Genomic DNA, 16,462 nt, shown 5'->3' with positions numbered 1-16,462 from the left:
AGACTGGCAGGCAGCCCTGAGGTCTGCCTGGAGCCTTCTCTTCTCCAGGCTGACCCCCCCCAGCTCCCTCAGCCTGTCCTCGCAGCAGAGCTGCTCCAAGGCCCTGAGCATTTCTGCAGCCTCCTCTGGATCCTCTCCACCAGGCTCAGTCCCCTCTGTTTTGGGGTCCCACAGCTGGACCCAGCCCTGCAGGTGAGGTCTCCTCAGCACAGATCAGGATCCCTCTCTCTATCTCTGCCCACGCTCCTTTGGATGCAGCCCAGGCTGCCCTTGGCCTTCTGTACTGCCAGTGTTCACTGCTGGCTCCTGCCCAGCCTCTCCCCACCAGCACCTCCAAGTCCTTCTCTTCAGAGCTTTCTCTCACCTCCTCCCCCTGCCTGCACTGACAGAGGATAGCTCCACCTAGCTGCAGGACCCTGCACTTGCTCCTTTGAACCTCACGGCCACATGGCTCTGGAACATCACCAGGGATGGAGCCTCCACCACAGCCCTAGGCAGCCTGTGCCAGTCTCTCCCCACCCTCACTCTGCACAGCTTCCTCCCGATGCCCAACCTAACTCTGCCTTGCTACAGTTCCAAACCACTGCCCTCGGCCTGTCCCCATAGCCCCTTCTGAACTGTCCATCCTCAGCTCTCCTGTCAGCCTCTGTCAGTGCCTGACCACTCTGGCACCAAAGACATATTTCCTCCTCTCCACCCTAACTCTCCCCTGGCACAACTCCAGGACAGTTCCTCTCCTTCTATACCCTGAGACTGGGCAGCAGAGCCCAACCCCAGCTCACTGGGAGCTGCAGAGAGCAATGAGCTCTGCCCTCAGCCTCCTTTTCTCCACACCAACCCCCGCCAGCTGCCTCAGCTGCTCCTCCCCAGCCCTGCTCTCCAGACCCTGCCCCAGCTTTGGTGCCCTTCTCTGGCCCTGCTCCAGCCCCTCAGTGCCCTTCTGAGAGTGAGGGGCCCAGGGCTGGGCTGCATTAGGAGCCAATCAGGAAACCCATATGGCCCTGGTGGGTGGCAGAGGCTCTTCAGGAGGTGCTGACAGAGGTCTCTCTCCAACAGAGGCAGCAGTGCCAGGGGTCTTCCACCTGGGCTTGGCCTTTCCCAGCTCTCAGCACCCCTTGGGCTCCCCCCAGCCACTCCTCACCTCTGCCATGGGGGAAGGAGCCTTCTGGAATGGAGGGGAATGGGTCCAGGTGGAGCAGCTGCTCCCTGAGGTGTCCTCCACGCTCAGCCATTCTCTGAGCCCCTGAGTCCCAGGGGCCTGGCACAGCAGCAGGTGGGCATCAGCGAGGTGTGCTGGGGTGGGCAGTAGCTTGGCACAGACGTGGAGCAGGTTGGAGAAGAGCCAGTGGCAGTGTAGCTCCACCTCTGCCCCGCAGGAGAAGGTCACCACTCTGCTCAGCAGCTCTGCAAGCACAGCTCAGCTGTCGGCAGCTCAAAGCCTCCCTGCAGCAGTGCCACTGAGGGGCACAGGCACCTCTCCTGCCCCCTGCCCATGCTCCCAGGGCTCACCATGGCCATGGCCCCAGCGCTGGGCAGCTGCTGCCGAGGGGCAGAGGGGGTCGGTGAGGGCTCGGGGCTCCTTCAGCGTGTGCTTGATCTCCATCACCTGTCTGCCAGCCACCAGTGGGTCCTGCCCCACAGCTGGGCACAGCACGGGAGGCACAGGGTCATGGCAGGCTTCTCGGGCACCTTCCTGGCTGCCAGATCCTGCACTAGTGGGAGGGGTCCCTGCCAGGGCAGGGGGCTCCAACTGCCAGCCCATGCCAGGCTGTGATGCTGGGAATGAAGCTCCAGGCTGCTGCCAGCTCACCCAGAGTTGCCAGCAGGCATGGCCTGGCACTGGGCTGTAAGGGAGGGAGGGAGGGAGAGGTTGGGTGGGATGGGAAGGGAAAGGATGGGGAAGGAGGAAGGGGAGGGGGAAGAGAATAGAAGGGAAAGGAAGGGAAGGGAAAGGGTGGAACTGCTTCTTTCCTGCTGCTGTCTCTCTTGAGCCCAGCTGCTGCAGCTGGTTTCCAGCCCAGCCCTTACCCTCTAAGACCTTCTCCAGCATGTGTGTGACCTTCTTCTCCTGCAGGATGTGCTGCTTTAGGTACTTCATGAAGATGCCCGAGCTGAGCTCCCCATCTTGCAGCTCATAGGCTTCAGCATCTTCACTCCTGCAGCAGGAAGGACTTATGCTCACCCTCTGCAGTGCCACCCAGCCCTGAGTGAGGTAGGGCAGGGCTTGCTGGTTCTGGGCAGGAGCCCTCAGAGTGAGGCAAGGCAGGGCTTGCTGGCTCCGGGCAGGCTCTGCTGGCACGCAGGAGAGGATGGGAAGGGCACAGGATGGGCAAGAGCAGCAGAAAGGGTGGGGGGCAGAGCAGCCTCTTCTGCCAGCCTCCATGGGTGACAGAAGCTGACAAGCAGAGGAATTGACAGTGGAGCAGCTCAGGAGGCTTCAGGTGACATGCTCACAGCACAGGCACCTGGGCAAACAGGGGCAGGCCTGGGAGGACAGGACAGGAGCTGATGCCACCTTCGCCCATCACCTGACTGATGACACGCTACCACCGGGGCTGTCAGGAGGAAGGACAGAAGAGCCTGAGCAGCAGTGCTGGGAGCAGGGGGAGTGCCAGAGGAGACCTGAGAGAAGCTCTTTGAAGCCCTCAAAGCCACCAGGCAGGCAGGGATGGGCATGAGGCTGCAGTGGCACTCACGTAGCATAGCCATAGACTGTATTGCCCCAGGGCTGCAGTGGCTGCAGCTGTGACAGGGCACCCCCGGGGTTGTACCTGCAAGAGAAGACCAAGCCAGGATCACTGCTGGGCACAGCTGGCAGTACCCAGATCTGCCTGCAGGGCAGACACAGCTCCTGTCCAGGGCAGCAAGGCCAATACAGAACCACTCCCAGCAGACACCCGGTGGGGAGAGCCCTCCAGGTTCAGCCAGTCCAAGTCCCCACCCAGCACTGAATCTTAAGTGCCAGCTCCACAGCAGCTGAACTGAACATCTCCAGAGACTGCAGCACTGCTCTGGGCAGCCTGTGTCAGTGTCTGAGAACCCCTCCAGTGCAGAAACACTTCCTGAGAACAGCTCAGAGAACACGGCACAGAGAATACAGTGCAGAGAACAGCTCAGAGAACAGCTCAGAGAACACAGAGCAGAGAACAGCGCAGAGAACACAGAGCAGAGAACAGCGCAGAGAACACAGCGCAGAGAACAGCGCAGAGAACACAGCGCAGAGAACAGTGCAGAGAACACAGCACAGAGAACACAGAGCAGAGAACAGCTCAGAGAACAGTGCAGAGAACACAGCACAGAGAATACAGAGCAGAGAACAGTGCAGAGAACACAGCGCAGAGAACACAACGCAGAGAACACAGCGCAGAGAACAGCTCAGAGAACAGCTCAGAGAACAGCTCAGAGAACAGTGCAGAGAACACAGCACAGAGAATACAGAGCAGAGAACAGCGCAGAGAACACAGCGCAGAGAACACAGCGCAGAGAACAGCGCAGAGAACACAGAGCAGAGAACACAGAGCAGAGAACACAGCGCAGAGAACAGCGCAGAGAACACAGAGCAGAGAACACAGAGCAGAGAACACAGTGCAGAGAACACAGCGCGGAGAACATAGTGCAGAGAACACAGCGCGGAGAACATAGTGCAGAGAACACAGCGCAGAGAACACAGCGCAGAGAACACAGAGCAGAGAACACAGCGCAGAGAACACAGCGCAGAGAACACAGCGCAGAGAACAGCTCAGAGAACAGTGCAGAGAACACAGCACAGAGAATACAGAGCAGAGAACAGCTCAGAGAACACAGCGCAGAGAACACAGCGCAGAGAACACAGCGCAGAGAACAGCGCAGAGAACAGCGCAGAGAACACAGAGCAGAGAACACAGAGCAGAGAACACAGCGCAGAGAACACAGCGCGGAGAACATAGTGCAGAGAACACAGTGCAGAGAACACAGCGCAGAGAACACAGAGCAGAGAACACAGAGCAGAGAACATAGTGCAGAGAACACAGCGCAGAGAACACAGCGCAGAGAACACAGCGCAGAGAACATAGTGCAGAGAACACAGAGCAGAGAACACAGAGCAGAGAACACAGCGCAGAGAACACAGCGCAGAGAACACAGAGTAGAGAACACAGCGCAGAGAACACAGCGCAGAGAACACAGAGAACATAGTGCAGAGAACACAGAGAACACAGAGCAGAGAACACAGAGCAGAGAACACAGTGCAGAGAACACAGCGCAGAGAACACAGAGCAGAGAACACAGCGCAGAGAACACAGAGCAGAGAACACAGCGCAGAGAACACAGCGCAGAGAACACAGAGCAGAGAACACAGAGCAGAGAACATAGTGCAGAGAACACAGCGCAGAGAACACAGAGCAGAGAACACAGAGCAGAGAACACAGCGCAGAGAACACAGAGCAGAGAACAGCGCAGAGAACACAGCGCAGAGAACACAGCGCAGAGAACACAGAGCAGAGAACATAGTGCAGAGAACACAGCGCAGAGAACACAGCGCAGAGAACACAGAGCAGAGAACACAGCGCAGAGAACACAGAGCAGAGAACACAGCGCAGAGAACACAGCGCAGAGAACACAGCGCAGAGAACACAGAGCAGAGAACACAGTGCAGAGAACACAGCGCAGAGAACACAGAGCAGAGAACACAGCGCAGAGAACACAGCGCAGAGAACACAGAGCAGAGAACACAGAGCAGAGAACACAGCGCAGAGAACACAGCGCAGAGAACACAGCGCAGAGAACACAGAGCAGAGAACACAGAGCAGAGAACACAGCGCAGAGAACACAGCGCAGAGAACACAGAGCAAAGAACACAGCGCAGAGAACACAGCGCAGAGAACACAGAGCAGAGAACACAGAGCAGAGAACATAGTGCAGAGAACACAGCGCAGAGAACACAGAGCAGAGAACACAGAGCAGAGAACACAGCGCAGAGAACACAGAGCAGAGAACAGCGCAGAGAACACAGTGCAGAGAACACAGCGCAGAGAACACAGAGCAGAGAACATAGTGCAGAGAACACAGCGCAGAGAACACAGAGCAGAGAACAGAGCAGAGAACACAGCGCAGAGAACACAGCGCAGAGAACACAGAGCAGAGAACACAGAGCAGAGAACACAGCGCAGAGAACACAGAGCAGAGAACAGCGCAGAGAACAGCACAGAGAACACAGAGCAGAGAACACAGAGCAGAGAACAGTGCAGAGAACAGCACAGAGAACAGCGCAGAGAACACAGAGCAGAGAACAGTGCAGAGAACAGCACAGAGAACAGCGCAGAGAACACAGAGCAGAGAACAGCGCAGAGAACACAGCAAGAGCACAGCCAGAAGAGGTGAGCTGAGCAGCCCCAGATGGTGGCCATCACCTCCCTTGGCAGCAGCAGGTCAGCAGCACTGCTGCAGCCTGTCAGGTCAGGTGGCTCAGTGAGGGTGAAACACAGAGGTACAAACCCTGTGCTTAGTTGCAGCCACTCCTTCATGCCAGGGCACAGTCACCCCTCTGCAGCCTGCAGGGATTCTGCCTTTGCTCGACAGGCCACTTCAGCATAAAGAACACAGCAAGGCCTCCAGCAGAGCTTGGGCAGCACCAGTGCCCTCTGCACCTCATACAGAAGCAGGACACCCTGCTGGACCTGGCAGGCTGCTGATCTTATGGCACAACAAGGCGGACCTTTACAGAGGTCTGGACTGGGCAGCACAAGGGGGATGTGGCTTTGGGCAGCCACAGAAGTACCCCAGGAGGTCAGTAAGAAGCTCACTGCTGAAGCCGGGCTGAGCATGGCAGCTTCTTCCCCTGGCCCCTCTACACAGCAGGCTGTGCCCAGCTGCAGGCAGGGAAGGGAGCAGCAGCCTACCATTTCCTGCAGGTGTCCAGCAGGACAAGGTTTAGGGCCGTCTGCTGCTGCTGCATCTTCTGGAGGATCCTCTGCACGCTGATGCAGTTCTCAGGGCTGTAGGGCTGTGGAGCATCAACAGGGACCATGTAGTTCCTGCCCAGGTGTTCATAGCCATGCCCAGCATAGTAGAAGACAGCTGGGAACAGGGAGAGGAGAGCTGAGTTATGGTGTGAACCTGCAGGGCTCTAACTGCTTCTCACAGTCAGAGAACCAACAGAACTCTTTGGGCTGTAAAAGCCCTCCCACACCAACCAGTCCCAGTCCAACCAGCAACCCAAACCCACCATGTCAACACGGTTCTGGAACACCTCCAGGCATGGAGACTCCACCACCTCCCTGGGCAGCCTCTGCCAATCCCTGACCACTCTTGCACAGCAGACATTTTTTTCCTACTCCCCTTGCACCTCTGACACTGTCTGGGTTGAGACTTCTTAGGATGCTCAAAATAGCGTTTAGGGGCAGAATGCATCAGGTTGGAAGATACTCTCCAAGGGCACCTTGCCCAGCCCCCTGCACCCATCAGGGACACGTCCAGCTGGAGCAGGCTGCACAGGGACACATCCAGGCTGATTCTCATTGTCTCCAGGGATGGAGCCTCCACCACAGCCCTGGGCAGCCTGTGCCAGTCCCTCCCCACCCTCACTCTGCACAGCTTCCTCCTGATGTCCAACCTAACTCTGTCCCGCTCCAGTTGCAAACCATTGCCCTCGGCCTGTACCCACAGACCCTTCTGAACAGTCCCTGCCCAGCACGCGCCTGCATGACTCAGATGCTTTCCCCAGCCAGGAAGGAGCAGCGGGCACTAAGGGAGACAAGCACTGAAGTTCAAACATGGCATGGCAGACGAGACGTTTGCTGTCCTCAAACTTTGCTGCCCTCCAGGCTGCCGAAGGAGGTGCTGCAGTCCCCATCCTGGAGGTGCTGCAGAACTGTGTGGCCATGGCACCTGGGACACGGTTTGGTGGCCATGGTGGTGCTGGGCTGATGATCCTGGAGGCCTTCCCCAGCCCAGACAATTCCATGATTGTGTGAAAAAAGGGAAGCACCAAGTGCCATCTGTGTCCTCACTTGCCATGGATGCAGGCTAGGGATGGCAGCTTTGTAGCACAAGAGCAGTAGCTCCTAGGGATGGCCCTGGCCAGAGAAAGGAGCTGAAGGCTGAGTTCGAGGCGATGCCAGAGAGCAACCACCAGAGGAGGCTGCAGGTGAAGTCACGGCAATGGGCTGTCACCAGCTGGCATGGTGCCAACTTCCCTGCCAGCTCAGCCTGCCCCAGTGACTCAGAACTTCCAGAAACATCTCACATGTGCCCGATCCCTGCCCACTGCACCACCTCCAGACCCCGTGCTGACTTCCACTGCCTTCTGTGCCACAGGGAAGTGCTGAGGTTTGGCAGCAAAATCCAGCCCCAACACCTGCAGGGTGATCTCAGGAGATCTGTTGGGATGGGAGAACCTCAGAAAGCCCAAAGGAGTGATAGGTACCAGCAAATCTGCCCAACCACAAGACCTGCTGCTTGGGGTCCTGAGGACCCCTGCCCTTGTTCTGGTGGGCGACTTTAACCTACCAGACATCTGCTGGGACTTAAACACTGCAGAGAAGAAGCAGTCTAGAAGGTTCCTAGAGTGTGTGGAAGACAACTTCTTATCCCAGCTGTTATGTGAGCCTACCAGGGGGGCAGCCCTGCTTGACCTGCTGCTCACAAATAGAGAGGGGCTGGTAGGGGATGTGGTGGTTGGAGGCTGCCTGGGGTCCAGTGACCATGAAATGATAGAGTGTTCAATACATGGAGAAACCAGGAGGGGATCAACAGAACCTCCACACTGGACTGCCCAAGGGCAGACTGCAGCCTATTTAAGGAGCTAACTCAGAAAGTTCCTTGGGAAAGAGCCCTTAGAAACAAAGGGGCCCAGGCAGGCAGGAGCTGCTTCAAGAGAGAACTCCTGCAGGCACAGGAGCAGCTGTGCCATTGAGCCGGCAGCGGAGCCGAGGAGGGAGGCAGCCAGGCTGGATGGGCAGGGAGCTGCTGAAGGGATTAAAGATAAAAAGAGAATATATCACCTTTGGAAAAGAGGGGAGGTGTCCCAGGAGAAGTTCAAGGATGTTGCTAGGTCTTGTAGAGGAAAAATGAGAGAGGCAAAAGCCCATTTGGAGCTCAGGCTGGCCACTGCTGGTAAGGAGAGTAAAAAATGTTTCTTTAAATATCTGAATGGCAGAGAAGGGCCAAGGACAACCTCCAGTCCTTGTTAGATAGAGAGGGGAATAGAGTGACAAAGGATGAGGAAAAGGCAGAGGTGCTTAACACCTTCTTTGTCTAAATCTTCACTAGTGGGACAGGTTGTCTCCAGGACAGCTGGACTCCTGAAGTGGTGGATGGAGTCAGGGACCAGTACAGTCCCCCTCTAATCCATGAGGAAGCAGTAAGGGACCTGCTGAGACACTTGGATCCTCACAAGTCCATGGGACCGGATGGGATCCACCCTAGGGTGCTGAGAGAGCTGGCAGCTGAGCTGGCCAAGCCACTCTCCATCATTTATCAGCAGTCCTGGCTCACTGGAGAGGTCCCTGAAGACTGGAAGCTGCCAATGTGATTCCCATACACAAGAAGGGTCGTAAGGAGGAGCCAGAAAACTACAGACCTGTGAGCCTGACCCCAGTGCCAGGCAAGGGCATGGAACAGGTCATCTTGGGTGCCATCACAAAGCACCTACAGGATAGCCAAGGGATCAGGCCCAGCCAGCATGGGTTTAGGAAGGGCAGGTCCTGCCTCACCAACCTGATCTCCTTTTATGATCAGGTTACCCACCTGGTGAATGTGGGGAAGGCTGTGGATGGAGTCTACTTGGACTTCAGCAAAGCCTTTGACACTGTCTGCCACAAGAAGCTCCTGGCCAAGCTGGCAGCTCATGGTTTGGACAGATTCACCCTGTGCTGGATCAAGAACTGGCTGGATGGCAGAGCCCAGAGAGTGGTGGTGAATGGTGCCACATCCAGCTGGCAGCTGTCACTAGTGGTGTGCCCCAGGGATCAGTGCTGGGCACAGTCCTGTTCAATATCTTTATTGATGATCTGGACGAGGGCATTGAGTCCAGCATCAGTAAGTTTGCAGATGACACCAAGCTAGGAGCAGGTGGAAGGTAGGAGAGCCCTGCAGAGGGACCTGGACAGGCTGGATGGGTGGGCAGAGGCCAATGGGATGAGATTTAACAAGGCCAAGGGCAGTGTTCTGCACTTTGGCCACAACAACCCCAAGCAGCACTATAGGCTGGGGACTGAGTGGCTGGAGAGCAGCCAGGAGGAAAGGGACCTGGGGGTACTGATAGATAGTAGCTGAAGATGAGCCAGCAGTGTGCCCAAGTGGCCAAGAGAGCCAATGGCATCCTGGCCTGCATCAGGAACAGTGTGGCCAGCAGGACAAGGGAGGTTATTCATCCCCTGTACTCAGTACTGGTCAGGCCACACCTTGAGTACTGTGTCCAGTTCTGGGCTCAATTCAAGAGAGATGTTGAGGTGCTGGAACATGTCCAGAGAAGGGCAACAAAGCTGGTGAGGGGCCTGGAGCACAAATCCTATGAGGAGAGGTTGAGGGAGCTGGGCCTGTTTAGCCTGGAGAAGAGGAGGCTCAGGGGTGATCTTATTACTGTCTACAACTACCTGAAGGGGCATTGTAGCCAGGTGGGGGGTGGCCTCTTCTCCCAGGCAACCAGCAATAGAACAAGGGGACACAGTCTCAAGCTGTGCCAGGGTAGGTATAGGCTGGATGTTAGGAAGAAGTTCTTCACAGAGAGAGTGATTGGCATTGGAATGGGCTGCCCAGGGAGGTGGTGGAGGCACCGTCCCTGGGGGTCTTCAAGAAAAGACTGGATGAGGCACTTAGTGCCATGGTCTGGTTGACTGGATAGGGCTGGGTGCTAGGTTGGACTGGATGATCTTGGAGGTCTCTTCCAACCTGGTTGATTCTATGATTCTATGACCCCTGCCCACAGAGGACAGCATCTGGGAAGCTCAAGGTCCAACCTCAAAGCCACCTGCAGATGGGAATGCTCTTCTGCAAAAAAGCCTTTCAGAGGCCCAAAAAGGAAGAAAATTGTGAGCAGCTGTGGCAGCCACAAATGGGCTCAAGTTGTGCCAGGGGAGGGCTAGGCTGGAGATGAGGAAAAATGTCTTTGCTGTAAGAGTGGTCAGGGATTGCCAGAGGCTGTCCAGGGAGGTGATGGAGTCCCCATGCCTGGAGGTGTTGAGGAAGCTGTAGATGTGGTGCCTCAGGACAAGCTTCAGTGCTCCTGGCAGCTGAGTTCTGGTTGGACTTAATGAGCTCAGAGGCTTTTTCCAGCCTTAAGCATTCTGAGCTCCTCTGGTTCTGTAAGCCCTGATCTCATCAACAGAGTGCTGGGGACAACCAAGGGTCAGCCTCTCGGTTCTGACATCTGAGGCAGTATCAGAGCATCTCCTCCCATCTGCCACCACAAACACTGCCTCCCCAAAACCTCAGCTTCAGAGCAGGCTGCTAGAGGGGGAGGTGAATCAGGTGCTGAGCAACGCCTGCTCCACCCACTTGAACCCAGCCCAAACTGAACTCTCTTTTGTCTGGGGGCTTCTGTCAAGCCTGGCACCACTGAGGGGCATTCTGCAGGCCTCTCTTGCCACCTTCCCCAATGCAAAGCTCAATTTCTTCTCTTTTGATTCACTCTGAGAGGCACTTGGGTGCCAAAGTGCCCAGGAGCCAGCACTGCTCACAGCTCAGAGGCAGCTGTGTGCTGGCTGCAGCCAGAGCAGGGAGAGCAGCAGCACAGGGAGGGGATTCTGCCCTTCTGCTCTGCTCTGCTCTGACCTCACCTGCAGCACTGCCTGCCGCTCTGGGGCCCCCAGCACAAGATGAACCTGGAGCTGCTGTAGAGGGTCCAGAGGAGGCCATGGAGATGCTGAGAGGGCTGGAGAAGCTCTGCTGTGGGGACAGGCTGGCAGAGTTGGGGCTGTTCAGCCTGGAGAAGAGAAGGCTGCAGGGAGACCATACAGCAACCTTGCAGTAGTAGCTGACGGGCTGCAGGAGAGCTGGGGAGGGACTTTTGCCAAGGGCTGGGAGTGCCAGGCCGAAGGCCAATGGCTTTGAGCTGGGAGAGGGGAGACTGAGAGTGGAGGAGGAGGAAATTGTCGAGAGTGAGGTGGGGAAGAGACTGGCACAGTCTGCCCAGGGAGGCTGTGGAGGTGCTGAAGGCCTTGAGCGATCTGGGCTGGTGAGAGGTGTCCCTGTCCCTGGCAGGGGGTTGGAGCTGGATGAGCTTTGGGGTCCCTTCCAACCCAAACCATTCCATGAATCCACGAATCCTGCTCCTCCCTGGCATCCACCCCCTGCTTCCCGCACACTGCTGCCCAGAGCAGGGCTGGCTACCCCTTACCGTAGACTCCCTTCCCCAGGAGCTGCAGGAACCGACTGACTGCTGCCAGCATCTCAGCCTTGTTGAGGTCCAGCAGGGACACCACCTGGAAGCTGAGCTGCTCCAGCAGCAGCCTGAGCTCGAACACATCTCTGACGGGAGCCAGCAGGTTGGGGTGGTGCCAGTAGCGGTTATTGCCCACCAGCAGTGCTACCTTGCCTGTGGCTGGGAGGGACACCGAGGGGCAAGGCTGGGAGCAGGCACAGGAGGCAAGGTCTCACCTTCCAGACAAGGGAGACACTTCCCTTCATCTTGGCAGGAAGGACAGCCCTGCCCTGCCCTCTGCCAGCCCGGGGCAGCCTGCAGACAGCTCCAGGCTTTGACAGAGCACAGAAAACGGCACTGTGCCAGGGGTGCCGGGGAAGCTGCCACCTCACAGCCACACTGCAGCACTGCCAGCACCTGACAGCAGTGCCTGAGACAGGATGAGAGGCTCCTTCCCCCACAGGGCTGCAGGAGGAACCCCACCACGCTCCTGTTTTCCTTCTATCCTCACTTCCCATTGCAGAGAAACCAGATTGATGGGGGTGGGGGCAAGGAGCCCTGCCCTGGGAGGTATTTCAGGGAAGGGCAGAGGTGCCACATGCACAACACCCCTTTGGTGGGCACAGAGAACACAACTGGGGATGAATCCTGCTGAGATCAGTCAGGGTTTGGCAGGGAATGGGACTCACCCTGTGCCTGGCAGCTGTGACCCCCACAGCACAGAGCCTGTGGCAATATGGGCAGCCTCTGCTGAGGAGCATTGTCCCGCCCTGCCCTGCCCTGCCAGCCACCCACAGCCTGCCTTTAATGGAGGGATTTACTGCTTAGAAGAAAAAGATGCCAACACTCACCAAAGAGCTTCTCTGAGCAACATGGACCTGAAGAAGAAACAGAGACATGTTTGCCTTGTGCGTAGCACTCAGTGCCAGCTCCCACCACAGCCTGACACCTGCTCCAGCAGCTGCCAGCAGCACAGCTGGATCAGACACCATGGCTGAGACCTTCACAGCATGGATCTGGTGAGCTTAGGGAAGACTTGTGAGCCAGCAGGGCTGGGGAGGTTCTACTGCCCCTCTGCTCTGCCCTGCTGAGGCCACCCCTGCAGTGCTGTGTCCAGGGCTGGGCTGCCCAGTTCCAGCAGCAGGGACCTGCTGGAGAGAGGACAGCAGAGGCTGTGAGGATGCTGAAGGGCCTGGGGCAGCTCTGCTGTGAGGAAAGGCTGAGAGCCCTGGGGCTGGGTAGTGTGGAGAGGAGAAGGCTGAGAGGGACCTGAGCAGTGGCTGTAAATATCTGAGGGCTGGGGGTCAGGAGGAAGGTGCCAGGCTCTGTGTGCTGGTGCCCAGTGACAGCACAAGGAGCAATGAGTGCAAGCTGGAGCCCAGGAGGTTCCACCTGAACAGGAGGAACAACCTGCTTGGTGTGAGGGTGCTGGAGGCCTGGAGCAGGCTGCCCAGAGAGGTTGTGGAGTCTCCTGCTCTGGAGGGATTCTCAGCCCCCCTGGATGTGTTGCTGTGTGCCCTGCCCTGGATGCCCCTGACCTGGCAGGGGTTGGACTGGATGATCTCTGGAGATCCCTTCCAAACCCTGATTTCTGTGATCCTGATCAGCTGGTAAGCAAAGTTTGGAGGCAGGCCAGGGGTTGGTGGAATGGCACAGAGGAGCTCACACCCATCAGCAGCTCTGTGTTACTTATACCTGCTGGGGTGCCCAAGATGATCTCTCTGCTGCTCTGCTACAGGGAAAGCCAAGCAAGCAGGACTCAAGGTCAACAGAAGCTTCAAATCTGAGAGGTTCTGCCCAGGAGCACAGAGGAAGGCATCTCTTTGAGTTTGGTTGTGAGAATACATCCAGCACTTTGCAGAAGAAGGACCTGGAGCTGCTGCAGAGGGTCCAGAGGAGGCCATGGAAATGATCAGAGGGCTGGAGAAGCTCTACTGTGGGGACAGGCTGGGAAAGTTGGGGCTGATCAGCCTGGTGAGGAGAAGGCTGCAGGGAGACCTGAGGAGTATGAGCAGCCTTGCAGTAGCTGAAGAGCTCCAGGAGAGCTGGGGAGGGACTTTTGCCAAGGGCTGGCAGTGCCAGGCTGAGGGACAATGGTTTTGAGCTAGGAGAGGGGGGACAGAGTGGAGAGGAGGAAGAAATTCTTGAGTGAGGGTGGGGAGAGACTGGCACAGGCTGCCCAGGGAGGCTGTGGCTGCCCCCTGCCTGGAAGTGCTGAAGGCCAGGCTGGATAAGGCTCGTGAGAGGTGTCCCTGCGCGTGGCAGGGGCTTGGCGCCGGATAGACTTTGGGGTCCCTTCCAACCCAAGCCATTCCATCAGCCTCTGCACCCTTCACCACCCTGCTTTGCCTACCCGCAGCTCCAGCTCAGAAAGGCCACCCCAGAGTCAGGACTCACTTCCAGGAGCTCCACAAGCTCCTCTGCCCAGCACTCTCAGCCTCTCACAACTGTTGCCCTCACAGCTCTACCTTTTCCTTGGCCCCACAAAAATCCATTCGCAAAGCCAGCCCAGGAGGGATCTCTCCCCAGCTGCAAGCTCCAAACAGTAGAAACTGAAGGCAGATTTTTCCTTGCACCTATCTCCTGTGTCTGGAAGACTTTTAGCCCCTGGAGCAGTGCTGTTGCTGCACCAGAGAAGTCTGAAAGCCCAAGGCTGCTCATACTCCTCTGCCTCCATCTGAGCCACCTCACAGATCCATAGAATGGGCTGGGTTGGAAGGGACCTCCAAAGGGCATCCAGTCCAACACTCGACAGGGACCTTCTCCACTACAGCAGGCTATTCACAGCCTCAAAGAGCCTGACCTTGGATATCTCCTCTTCAACCACCTCCCTGGGCCCAGATGTTCACCACTGTCAGGCTGAAGGACTGCAGGGAAGGAGGAAGGTGCTCAGCAGAGGAGCAGCAGAGACCCCAGAGAGGTAGCATGGAGAGCACCAGGAAAGAGCAGGCTGGGCAGGCAGTGTGCTGGGCAGGGTGTGGGAAAGGGTGGAAGGAAGCTGGCAGGCCTCAGCAGTGCTGCCTGCAGAGTTGTTAGCAGGGTGGGCCAAGCTGGCTCAGAGAGCCAGAGCTGTTCCCAGAGGTGCCACCAGGAAGCTCCTCACCCCCACCAGATGGAACGCAGCAATGTGGACAGCTCAGAAATGGCTCAGGGGGAACTGGCTAAAGGCATCCAAACTGGAGCCAAAGCCTTCTGCAGTCATCATTACAGTTGGAAAAGGCCTCCAAAAACATCCAGTCCAACCTGCAACCCAGCACCACCATGGCCACTGGACCATGGCCCCATGTGCCATGACCACTCAGAATCACAGGACCATGGAATGGGCTGGGTTGGGAGGGACCTCCAAAGCTCATCCAGTCCAAGCCCTGCACTCAGCAGGGACATCTTTCCCTAGAGCAGGTTGCTCACAGCTCTGTCACCTTGAATGTCTCCAGCCATGGGGCCTCAACCACCTCCTGGGCAACCTGCTGCAGTGCTCCAGCAGCCTCCTGCTGCAGAACTTGTTCCTCACATCCACTCTCAGTCTGCTCTGCTCTCATTTCAAACCATTGCCCCTGCTGCTGCCCCTGCAGGCCTCCTGCATGTTAAAGCCACCCATCTGTAACATTTTGCATCCAGCTATATTTGGTGCCCCTTTCTCACTGCCTGTGCCCCCTTGCCAGGCTGTGGTGTTGGGCCGAGGGCTCTCTGGCTCCACACGAGTGATCTGCAAAGGGCAGCCCACGCTGCTCCTGCCACACGGCAGCACCAAGCAGCCCACACACCAAAGCTGGAGCCTGCCCAAGCCTCTGGTGACACATCTTCTCCCTGGGATCCATCAGGTCCTGCAGGCCTGGGCTGCCAACCCTGCAAAGTCTTCCCCTGCTTCACCTCTGCACAGGAGCCTGCCGAATCCTGGCTCCTGGCTCCACCCCTAGTGCTGTTCAAGCAGCTGTGGACCTGGTGCACAGGGACCTCGCAGAGCTGGGTGGAAGGCTGGACCGGATGGTCCTGAAAGTCTCTTCTAACCAAAGGTATGATCTGTGTGAACCAGCACCTTGGCAAAGCAAGGCTTTCACGGCGAGCAGCTGAGCACCCGACCCGCCCTAATGCAGCAGGCTCCTGGCTGCGGGGCACAGCAGCGCTGGGGCCGGGCTCCTCCCTCTGTTGAGGGCATTGGCAGCACTGCTTCTGAGCTGGCACCGAGTCCCGTTTGACATGGACCAGCAGAGGCCTGTGCAGCAGCCTGTGCACCTTGGCTGAGATCACCACAGCCAAGCTGCAACCCTGCTCTCCATGGGCTCCTCACTACGACCCAACCCCATCTGGCTACAGCCTCCCTTCAGGTAGTTGTAGACAGCAATGAGCCCTGCCCTGAGCCTCCTCTGCTGCAGGCTGCACCCCCCCAGCTCCCTCAGCCTCTCCTCACAGGGCTGTGCTCCAGGCCCCTCCCCAGCCTTGCTGCCCTTCTCCAAACACCTTCCAGCACCTCAACATCTTTCTTACGCTGAGAGGCCCAGAACTGGACCAAGCACTCAAGGTGTGGTCTAAACAGTGCAGAAGGACTACCCTGGTCCTGCTGGCTATGTTGTTCCTGATCTGAGCCAGGATGCCACTGGCCTTCTTGGCCACCTGGGCACACTGCTGGCTCATGTTCAGCTGCCAGCCAGAACTCCCAGGTCCCTCTCTGCCTGGCTGTTCTCCAGCCACTCTGTCCCCAGCCTGTAGTGCTGCATGGGGTTGTTGTGGTCAAAGTGCAGAATCGGGCACTTAGATTTGTTAAACCTCCCAGCACTGGACTGTGCCATCTGTCCAGCCTGTCCAGATCTCTCCGCAGAGCCCTCCTGCCCTCTATGGAGGGACACATGTTCCCAACTTGGTGTCACTGCAAACTCACTGATGCTGGACTCAATCCCCTCATCCAGATCATCAATGAAGATATTAAATAGGCCTGGGCCAGCACTGATCCCCGGGGGACACCACTAGTGACAGCTGCCAACTGGATGTCCCCATAGCAGAGCTGCTCCAGCCCATTTGATCATCTTCTTGCCCTCCTCTGGACCCTCTCCATCAGGTCCATATCTCTCTTGTTTTGAGGTCCCACAGCTGGCCCCAGCCCTGCAGGTGAGGTCTCCTCAGAGCAGA

At 57.4% G+C, this 16,462-nt stretch overlaps 1 protein-coding gene across 4 annotated transcripts in view; it reads right to left on the bottom strand.

Moving 5' to 3' along the window:
- LOC135182745 (mucosa-associated lymphoid tissue lymphoma translocation protein 1 homolog) overlaps positions 1-16,462 on the bottom strand; it is a 29,053-nt gene that overhangs the window by 7,883 nt on the left and 4,708 nt on the right. For 2 of the 4 annotated variants that reach the window (XM_064157136.1, XM_064157137.1), the window contains 7 exons: positions 12,190-12,216; positions 11,315-11,518; positions 5,877-6,054; positions 2,697-2,771; positions 2,029-2,156; positions 1,510-1,641; positions 1,142-1,404 (listed from right to left, as the gene is read on the bottom strand). In XM_064157136.1, the coding sequence (XP_064013206.1) occupies positions 1,142-1,404; positions 1,510-1,641; positions 2,029-2,156; positions 2,697-2,771; positions 5,877-6,054; positions 11,315-11,518; positions 12,190-12,216 (1,007 nt within the window). The remainder of the gene's footprint in view (positions 1-1,141; positions 1,405-1,509; positions 1,642-2,028; positions 2,157-2,696; positions 2,772-5,876; positions 6,055-11,314; positions 11,519-12,189; positions 12,217-16,462) is intronic. The other 2 variants (XM_064157138.1, XM_064157139.1) reach the window with 2 other exon arrangements.

Source organism: Pogoniulus pusillus, chromosome 17 (genome assembly GCF_015220805.1).
Source record: "Pogoniulus pusillus isolate bPogPus1 chromosome 17, bPogPus1.pri, whole genome shotgun sequence".
NCBI classification, from domain to species: Eukaryota; Metazoa; Chordata; class Aves; order Piciformes; family Lybiidae; genus Pogoniulus; species Pogoniulus pusillus.
Note: the sequence above shows the minus strand (reverse complement) of the source record. Positions and strands in the feature narration are given on the sequence as shown.